Source organism: Doryrhamphus excisus, linkage group LG21 (genome assembly GCF_037039965.1).
Source record: "Doryrhamphus excisus strain RoL-2023G ecotype Guam linkage group LG21, RoL_Dexc_Guam_v1.1, whole genome shotgun sequence".
NCBI lineage: Eukaryota > Metazoa > Chordata > Actinopteri > Syngnathiformes > Syngnathidae > Doryrhamphus > Doryrhamphus excisus.
The window spans coordinates 11,924,531-11,935,002 of NC_136377.1; the positions used below are offsets into that span (position 1 = coordinate 11,924,531).

Consider the following 10,472-nt stretch of genomic DNA (forward strand, 5'->3'; position numbering starts at 1 on the left):
ATAAATATATAAATAAATAAATAAATAAATAAAGGCAAAAATAAATACAAAAATAAAAAAACAAGATTCAAAAATTTTAAAAAATATATTTTTGTTTTTATTTCCATTTATATTTATTTTTTTGTATTTAATTTTTTCATTTTTTTTCATTTTTGTTTTTATTTCCACTTTTATTTATTTATTTATTTATTATTTTGGCAGTTTTGGTCCTCCATAGGACATTGTCTGCTGCATGAAATAAATACATATGAGAGCAGAGTGCTTTTATTTATTTATTGATATGTAATTCTATTTATATATTTATTTTTGTATTTGTTTCTACATTTATTTTTGTATTTATTTTTAATTTTTGAATCTTGTTTTTTATTTTTGCTTTTATTTATTTATATATATTTTTTTTATTTTTGTTTTTATTTCCATTTATATTAATTTTTTTGTATTTAATTTTTTTATTTTTTTTTCATTTTTGTTTTTATTTCCACTTTTATTTATTTATTTATTTATTATTTTGGCAGTTTTGGTCCTCCATATTTGTGTTCATTTTTTCGCAGTTGTCTTTGGAAGTTGTTGTTTACATTGTGAATTTTCAGTGGTACATGAGTGCTAGGAGTAACACACACTGGCACACGAGCCGAGAGCGCCCTCTCGTGGCTGTCAGTGTGAAGTCGCTGCGGAGTCGCTGATTACAATATCCGCTTAGTTTTTCTGTGAAAGTGTTTGCCCCAGTCCTGATTTATTTTTTTTTTTTTTGCATGTTTGTCACACTTACTGATCATCAAACACATTTAAATATGAGTCAATGACAACACAACTCAATACAAATCAAATGTTTCATTTTTAAGGGAGAAAAAGTGATTGACAACTAACTAACTAGTCTTTTACAGTGGAGGAATTTTGGCCCACTTTTCTTTGCAGAATTCAGCCACATTGGAGGGTTTTCCAGCATGAAGCACCTTTTTAAGGTCATGCCACAGCATCTCAATAGGATTCAGGTCAGGACTTTGACTAGGCCACTCCAAAGTCTCCATTTTGTTGTTCTTGAGCCATTCAGAGGTGGACTTGTTGGTGTGTTTTGGATCATTGTCCTGATACAGAACCCAAGTTGGTTTCAGCTTGAGGTCACCAACAGATGGCTGGACATTCTTCTTCAGGCTTCTTTGGTAGACAGCAAAATTCATGGTTCCATTTATCACAGCAAGTCTTCCCTGTCCTGAAGCAGCAGACCATCACACTACCACCACCATATTTTACTGTTGGTCTGAAATGCGGGCCTTTTACGGCAGATGTAATGGGACACAAGCCTCCCAAAAACTTTTGTCTGGTCAGACCACAGAGTATTTTCCCAAGGGTTTTGGGATCATCAAGATTTGAGAAACTTTTAATAATCTTTTTGTTCAGCTGTGGTCTTATTCTTGGAACTCCGCCATGCGGTCATGAGCACTGACTTTAACTGAGGAAAATGAGGGCAGCAGTTGTTTGGATGTTGTGGGGTCTTTTGGGGTAATTTTTGTTTGCTGGCCCGTGCAGGAGTGTTTTCGCTGTGGTTTGCTGGAGTCCCAAAGCTTTTCCACTTGAACTGAGGTGTGATAAACTAGAGTTAAGTTTTAACAGGGGGTAATCACTTTTCCACACAAGGCCATGTAGGTTAAAACTAAAAGTGCATTTGTGTTCAATTGTGGAATAATTAAGTGTGTTTGATGATCTGAAACATTTAAGTGTGACAAACATGCAAAAAAATAAGAAATCAAGAAGGGGGGCAAACACTTTTTCACACCACTTTATACATATTTTTTGTCATTGTTCATTCCCTTTTCTCAATGGCAAAGACAGAAAGTGAATCGTCGAAGGACTCTACCATCTATCCGACTGTTCCGCTGACTGCATTAATGCAGCTGAAAGCCAGGCTGAGTCAGAGCGGGAACAAACAAGGTTGAGCTATGACGCACACCACTCCGCCACGCCTCCAAACTGCAGATGAGGAGCGGTCACTTTGAGGGATGGAATATTTTTTTTTAAACATAATAACCAATCTACAGGCTCCACATGAATCTATCCAGGTCATATTTCTACAAGCTTACTTTAGGATGTCCAGGACATGCAACAAAAGAAGCAGCTTTGTTAAACTTTGCAATTAACAGTTGTTTTATCAATGAAGTAATGCATTCCTATTCATACTATAAAAGGATGGAGTAACAATTAGAGTTGACAGTTGACTAGATAAGCAAAGCACTGACATTGATGCTAAACTGCGGTACTTGATAATAAACTTTCAATTATAATACTAACTCCCTAATGATCATATATAATTTATATTCTAATCAGTCCCACAGATCCCTGTCCTCACTTGGAACGTTAGGCGTACATCAAGGCTCTGTCTTCTGACACCTCTTTTTTTTCATCCTCTACCTCTCTCTTCTCCTTCTCGGCAATATTTTCCATAATTCCATCAATTTTCAAAGCTCTACCTCTCTAGCAAACCAAGTCTGATCCCCTCACCACCCGCTGAACTGAAATCCAACCTTGCTTCATCTCAAATTTCCTCCAACTCATCTGTGAAGAAACTGAAAATCCTTCTGGTTGGTTCCGAATCCACACTATCCACACATGACAGTTTCTCCCTCAACATCGACAACACCACGTTCTACCTCTCCCCTCCTCAGGTTAACAATCCGGGTGTCATCCTATTACCTTCCCAGTTCAAGAGAAGACACCAGAAAAAGAGGAGTTGTGTATTACTTTTACTATTGTACTTCCACAGCATAGTCAACATTGCAATACATTGTCACAGCAGTACTACACATCAATTTCTTGAGTATCACGGGGAAAAAACACATATTTGATGCACTATTGCACACATTATTACTTCAATATCGCATCTGAGCATCACGAGCATGACAACTTTTGTAATCAACAACAGCTATCTCATGTATGTGCAAGTCAATTGTGCTTCAGTCTTACACAAAGTGTGAACAACCTGTGCTTGTTTTTTGTTTTTTTTTTAAATAACGCGTATTCATACACTCAGCAACCACAACATTAGAAGCACTGACACAATTCCATGAGATTACAGTAAAGTCTCGTTATATCGATATTCTCGGGAGTCGGAAAAAATATCGATATAACCGGACTATCCATATATCCGATCCTGCGCCGAACTGCATTAAAAGTGGGCGGATCTTTGATATGGCATGTCATTTTCTCCTTGAGTTCATGGATTGCGTATCTAGCATGCTTTTGTACTACAATACATTTTGTACTACAGTAAATAAAAATAAACTTACGCTGTAGTATTTCCCGGTTACCGGGACATAATTCACCCCGGAACTATCGATAGGGAAGGTGTTGCCACCCGGCGGGGTAGGCGCGAGGGACGGGTGTTTTCCGCTGTGTGTGCTGCACTCTGGTGGTGGAAGTGTGAAAAATAAAGTTGACTGGAAGCAGCCGTTCGCCGTGTTCTTTTTTGGTATTGAAATCCTTAAGCAAAGATTGATTTAAGCTGCTTTTGTATCGATATAAGCAGACCAAATTGGCTGGCGGGAGATGAAAAGGGCATCATAGTAACCGGATTATCATAATAACCGGGTATCGTACTAACGGAGCTAATTATATCATAAAAGACTAGAAATTTGCCGGGAAATGAAAATAGTATCGTAATAAGTAGTAATTCGTTATAACCGATATCGATATAACGAGACTTTACTGTATAAGATTTTACAGACGTTCTTCTTGGTTACTTGACGTGCAATCCAGCATGCGTTTAGAGGTATACCTAATGTTGTGGCCCGTGAGTGTGTACATTATTAAAGCACATCATACACACACACACACAGACTTGAATAATTGAAATGTGCCATAACATTTATTGGCACTCACTCACAAACTCCACTACAACAAACACCAACTTAATCACATTGTTGCAAAGTGACCTCCTACATTGATTTCTTTCTCTATTCATTACTCCTGGTTTACAATTTGCCATTCAGGTAATCGCTAAAGTGGCTATATTTGTTATGCAGCATAACAAAACACCTCTCATGCTATACACAGTTGATTATTATCCACTTTACCACCCAAGAACGAATGAATGCAGGCATCGTTCCGTGGGTTTAATGGTGAAAACATGGATTTTGTGAGGATAGTTAGTCATTGAATGTTGTTCCCCATGTGACTTGTCTCAGCCAACCAGAATAGAAATGTTATATGTACGCACAGTCAAGGTTTAATTGGTTCACAACGGGCTTAGAAAGCCACATTTACACACATATGGATGTTTGTGCGATGCAACATGCCAAGATCCAATCTGATTATTAATGATACGATAAGAGCTGGCCAGTCCCATTTTACATTGGACCCCCCCTCCCCCAACTGAAATTTATATATGTTTGCGAATGGCATTGTTTTTACCATGTTGACCGTGTCAAGCAAATGTCATGCAAATGACAAATAAATGAAAAACAGCATAAATATCCTTAACACAAAATAAAAAATCATGTAAATAAAGGGAAGAAATGCTAATAATAAATTCCAAATACAACAATCAACATCAACTAATTTAACCACAGTTTGCACACAATAACATATACACTACTCAATGACGAGTTACAAAAACTAAATGAAATAACTACTACAGTAAAGTCTCGTTATATCGATATTCTCGGGAGTCGGAAAAAATACCGATATAACCGGACTATCCATATATCTGATCCTGCGCCGAACTGCATTAAAAGTGGGCGGATCTTTGATATGGCATGTAATTTTCTCCTTGAGTTCATGGATTGCGTATCTAGCATGCTTTTGTACTACAATAAATTTTGTACTACAGTAAATAAAAATAAACTTACGCTGTAGTGATTACCGGTTACCGGGACAAAATTCACCCCGGAACTATCGATAGGGAAGGTGTTGCCACCCGGAGGGGTAGGCGCGAGGGACGGGTGTTTTCCGCTGTGTGTGCTGCACTCTGGTGGTGGAAGTGTGAAAAATAAAGTTGACTGGAAGCAGCCGTTCGCCGTGTTCTTTTTTGGTATTGAAATCCTTAAGCAAAGATTGATTTAAGCTGCTTTTGTATCGATATAAGCAGACCAAATTGGCTGGCGGGAGATGAAAAGGGCATCTTAGTAACCGGATTATCATAATAACCGGGTATCGTACTAACGGAGCTAATTATATCATAAAAGACTAGAAATTTGCCGGGAAATGAAAATACTATCGTAGTAAGTAGTAATTCGATTTAACCGATATCAATATAACGAGACTTTACTGTATATACCAAAGCTATTTAAAATACCTATACGCAACTATTTTTAATACTATACACACAAATTATAATACTTAATTTGTGTTAGTAATTGTAATTGGCTTTACATTTCAATCAATGTTTTGAGAGTTAATAGTGATGACTAGTTTTAAATTACAGTGGTTATATTGAAGGTGAATTTATTCCTTTTTGGCGCCCCCTGGAGGCCACAGTGGCCTTAGCATCCACCTATATTGCCTAATGGGCCAGCCAGCTCTGTAAGATAGACAACTGTTCAGTAATAACGATTTCCTGTGTTAGTGAGTCCATGCAAACGTCTGCCGTGCACTTGTCCATGTCAGCGTTTCCCGTCCAAAAGTGTCCATAACACCCCAATCAGTCCTGACCTTCAGTGACCTCTGCAGTCCCAAAGGATGTCAAAGCGTGAAAGGACGTCGTGCTCTTCTTGTCAAAATCAGCGCCTGTACAGGCCCGTGCTGAAAAAAAAAAGCCGCCTCGCCACTTCCCTGAGGGCACGTGACCGCGGCTACACCATGCCGCTCTGCACGTGCACGTGCACCGGGTACGGGTGGTAGACGAGTGGCGGCGGTTGCGTGACGAAGTAGCTGCTGTAGATGGGCTCGCTCACATACGGCGCGGGCTGATAGAAACACGTGACGTTGGCGGCGTTGGGGATGGCGTTCTGCTCCCCCAGCACCTTCAGAGCCAGGACGGTGATCATGTTGAGCGTCTGCCGCCTCTCGTGACCCATCAGGCACACGGTGCTTTCGTCGATGATGCGCCGCAGCGTCATCAGGTAGTCGTACCTGCTGCTCTCCTCGCTGCCTGTGAAGTGACACTGCAGGTATGCCTTGATCTTGCGCTGCTGTTCACTCACGTCGGGGAAGTCGATGAAGAAGCGTGAGCACATGTACCTCTCCAAGGACTTGATCTCTGTCTCACTGGCCGGACGGAAGTTCCTCACCAGGAGGTCGCTGTATTTCAGCAGGCCTCCGCCTCGGATCTCCTCGGGGTTGTGAGTCGCGATGAGGCGGTGGCGGAGGTGCTCCATGGCCTGCTCAAAGTCTCCATACATGCACTCTGCCTCCACAGCCAGGGTGGACTCCCAGGAGCTTAATGGAGGAGCTTCTACATGCTCCTCTTGTGTAGCGTTGCCATCTGGAGGTTTCTTGGGATGTTTCGGCTTCACAGTTGGCTCAGCACTTTGATTTGTCTCAGGGTGAGCTACGCTCTCCTGTGAGGAACTTTCTTTATGAACTTCTTGCACAGGAGGCTTCAGCTGAGAAGGTATCTCAATGGGCGTGAACATGTGAGTGGTCATATCAGACACCTCGGTCAGTAACGACCATTTTTCAGGGGTACAAATCATCTTACGTGACATTTTTCGTTGTAGTTTAGGTGAGGGGCAGTAGTCGGGAACAACGTCCTGTGAGGTGCTGCAGGTCTTTTTTGCAGGGGGAGGAGATGAAAACTGAAGATTGGACTCTTGCTGGATGGAGGCGGCTACCTGGAGACAATCCTGTGTGGATGACCTCCTGAGGAGCGCCGTGATGGAGACGTGCGATTGAGAGGTCTCATCTTGAACCTGCAGCTTTACACATGCACTCTTGGCATCTGAGGGGGGTTGAGGTGAGACCAAAGGATCATCTTTGCAAAACTGTACTTTGTCCTCACAATGATCAAAAACAATGTCCTCCTTGGAATGAACGTCCACTTCCTGCTCTTGCTGATTCAAGTCATCCTTGTGTGCCTCACATTTCTCCACCTCTGCATGAGGAGACTCCTCCTCCGTAACATCTTCATGCCTATGTGGTGTCTCTCCACAGGATGCCATCTTTGAGTCCACTTGCTCTCCGTCTCCAGTTCCTCCCTCGTTTTCGTCATTGTTGCCCAAATTCTGAGCATCCGAGGATAAATTGGCCCCTCGTCTCCTGTCGGTCTCCCAGTAAGACTCCAGCATGCGATCCAGAATGATCTGGAAGGAGTCCACGCTGAATTCAAACTGCCTGCGAAGCGCACTAACAAATCTCAGCCCGACTGTTTTGGTTCTGTTGTTGGACAGAGAGATGAGGCTCCATCTGTCCTGCTCCGTCACAACTTTCACCATCTTTTGCACGTACGCTTCTTTCATGGTGAGGCCGGTGATCTTGCGTCTGTTCACTCCACATGGGAGAAGGTCTCTCAGGCTTCCCAGCACCACCTCCTTAATCACTTGGAAGTCCTCCTGTCTCGGTAAGTCCACTCCAAAAATGATGTCTAAATCTCGGACTCCCAGGCCGCTGTCCCTGACCAGGACGTGGCTGGCGGTCGCTCCATTGAGGCGTATGTCTTTAACCTGGATTTTTCGTTCTACAAGTCCATCCTTCACCACACGGATGATGTCTTTGGCTCTCACCTGCAATGTCGGGAAATTCCCGCGGCCGTGGATGGGAATGACCTCGGTCAGGACTTTGTCCAGAGCCTGGAGTTGCTCCAGGGTCAAGTTGTGGAATCTTTTCTCCGTATGAGGCTCTGTCATCTTTGCCTGTGAAGAGAAAAGTCTCATAATATGTACAATGTGTTTACAGTAAAGTCTGGTTATATCAATATTCTCGGGAGTCGGAAAAAATATCGATATAACCGGACTATCCATATATCCGATCCTGCGCCGAACTGCATTAAAAGTGGGCGGATCTTTGATATGGCATGTAATTTTCTCCTTGAGTTCATGGATTGCGTATCTAGCATGCTTTTGTACTACAATAAATTTTGTACTACAGTAAATAAAAATAAACTTACGCTGTAGTGATTACCGGTTACCGGGACATAATTCACCCCGGAACTATCGATAGGGAAGGTGTTGCCACCCGGAGGGGTAGGCGCGAGGGACGGGTGTTTTCCGCTGTGTGTGCTGCACTCTGGTGGTGGAAGTGTGAAAAATAAAGTTGACTGGAAGCAGCCGTTCGCCGTGTTCTTTTTTGGTATTGAAATCCTTAAGCAAAGATTGATTTAAGCTGCTTTTGTATCGATATAAGCAGACCAAATTGGCTGGCGGGAGATGAAAAGGGCATCGTAGTAACCGGATTATCATAATAACCGTGTATCGTACTAACGGAGCTAATTATATCATAAAAGACTAGAAATTTGCCGGGAAATGAAAATAGTATCGTAATAAGTAGTAATTCGTTTTAACCGATATCGATATAACGAGACTTTACTGTATATCACTTTCCAACAGCAGTGATGCATTCAAGCATGATAAACAACATGGCTTCTTATTTGTCCTATTATTACTAGCTCCATTCAATTTGATGTGCATCTTGTTGTGTTATTCATAACACTACATGAGTCCATCTGTCTTTATACATTTTTTTCCTCACACATTCCAAAAACATGCTAGGTTAATTGGCGACTCCAAATTGTCCATAGGTATGAATGTGAGTGTGAATGGTTGTGATTGGCTGGCGACCAGTCTAGGGTGTACCCCGCCTCTCATCCAAAGACAGCTGGGATAGGCTCCAGCATACCCACGACCCTAATGAGGATAATATAATAATATGGACTCTAATGCGTACATGCCAGAAAAGAAAACATGACTTGTTTATATGACAATAAGACCGCTATACAGCCTCTCCTTTAAACAAGGGTGACTTCTCTTAAACATTTGTCAGTGTATTCGATGCTTGCCGCTTCTCCCCTCAAGTGGCAGTGATGAATGTAAGCATTTCTAATCCCACACTTGACTGCATCGTATGGATAATGATGTGCTTATTATGCGAGAACATTGCATTTTAAAGAGGGGGGGGGGATGTTGTTGTGTGATGACTCACTCATTCTCCAAAGCAAATGTCAAAACGGGAGGCCTATTGAGGCAACATTCAAATGCAAAACACATAGTGAGATACATGTTTGCGTCAGGTTATTATGTATGATGTGGATGGTTGTTGTCATCATCAGCATCACATGTGACATACAATCAAATATGTGACTTTATGTTGCTGTGTTTGTGTTACATGAAATAACATGATGTTTTGAATTAATAAAATGTATTAGGTACTTTAATTACAAGGTCAAACCTGATCCCTATTAATGTGCTTGTCGGGTACAGGTACCCATTTACATTGTTTGTTTGCCTATTTTAAGCTTTTTTTGTATTTTTCTGCACATTTAGACACAACATAGATACTATTTTAAATCAATTTTATTCTGCTGTAATTACTAAACCAAAACAAAGTCATTAAAATATATTCTAAAAGAGTAGGTGTCATATGTAGATACATATATGTTTATATTAAAAAGGGGGTGTCAGTGAGTGGGGACCCTCTAACATTGAATGACAAGCTTGGTCCTGCAGCAGGACTCCTCTCTCCTCTGCCACTTGGGTTCATTTTTTTTATAGGTACAACACCATGAGTCATACAGCTGCTGAATGAAGCTGAACTCAACGACCCAAAACCACACCAAATATTCCAGAAAATGGCATTTAGTGCATGGAAATGATTTGATTAATTAATGTGCAATCACGTAGTACTATTATCGGCATTATATATTTCTGAAGAACACTGCTGTCATCTAAATCTGCTTTAATATTTCATTTATATTGCTTAGAAAAAGTTGAAAAATATTTGATTATAATAAAAGTAGCTCGGTGGTTTTGCTGTACAGTAATATGGTAAATGTAAAAAAAACTTACCTGTTGTTTTTACCGGCTTTGGGGTCAAATTAAAAGCAGAAAGATTATGCAAAGAAATAAAAGACACTTGAGATATCCAACAGGTTTAGAGGTTAAAACGCTAAGACGCACAGCCGCACTGTTTCCATAGCAACCAAGAAGAAATTTACGGTAAATCACGACGCGCTCTCTTGCTCAAACTAGCAACTTGTAAACACTCGGGCTTCCGAGTAACTGTGTATTTGAGGCTAAGGCAACTACTGCTCAAAGTTTGACTTGTTGTTTTGTGGAGCAAAGCGAGCATGTCAGGCTGCTCCGCTGCACTGCCGAGCTGTTGCGGGGTGAACATCGCAGCAGACGGAGTGAGTCATCCTCTCTCCCCGCGGTGATCCACACCGTAAATCTTATCATCAATCAACCGCTGGCCCCGCCCACCACTCCACTACAACTTTGGCTTTTGTCGCACGACCATGTCAGCGTAACATTCCGGACCCACAACAAAAAATATTTGAATTTTTCTTTTGTTGTTTTTCCTCGTTTCGTACACATTTTGCAGCAAGGCGA

At 41.2% G+C, this 10,472-nt stretch overlaps 1 protein-coding gene across 2 annotated transcripts; it reads right to left on the reverse strand.

The window, feature by feature from the left end:
• Positions 1-2,745: 2,745 nt before the first annotated feature.
• On the reverse strand, positions 2,746-10,451 carry LOC131137975 (terminal nucleotidyltransferase 5C-like). 2 transcript variants are annotated; one of them, XM_058086484.2, is made up of 2 exons: positions 9,930-10,451; positions 2,746-7,781 (listed from the first exon to the last, which is right to left on the reverse strand). In XM_058086484.2, exon 2 carries the CDS (start codon positions 7,773-7,775, stop codon positions 5,784-5,786), a length of 1,992 nt encoding a protein of 663 aa, XP_057942467.2. In that variant the 5' UTR covers positions 7,776-7,781; positions 9,930-10,451; the 3' UTR covers positions 2,746-5,783. The 2 variants fall into 2 exon arrangements, with proteins under 2 accessions (XP_057942467.2, XP_078643812.1); XM_078787686.1 differs by lacking the exon at positions 9,930-10,451 and adding an exon at positions 9,067-9,231.
• Between the last annotated feature and the right edge of the window lie 21 nt (positions 10,452-10,472).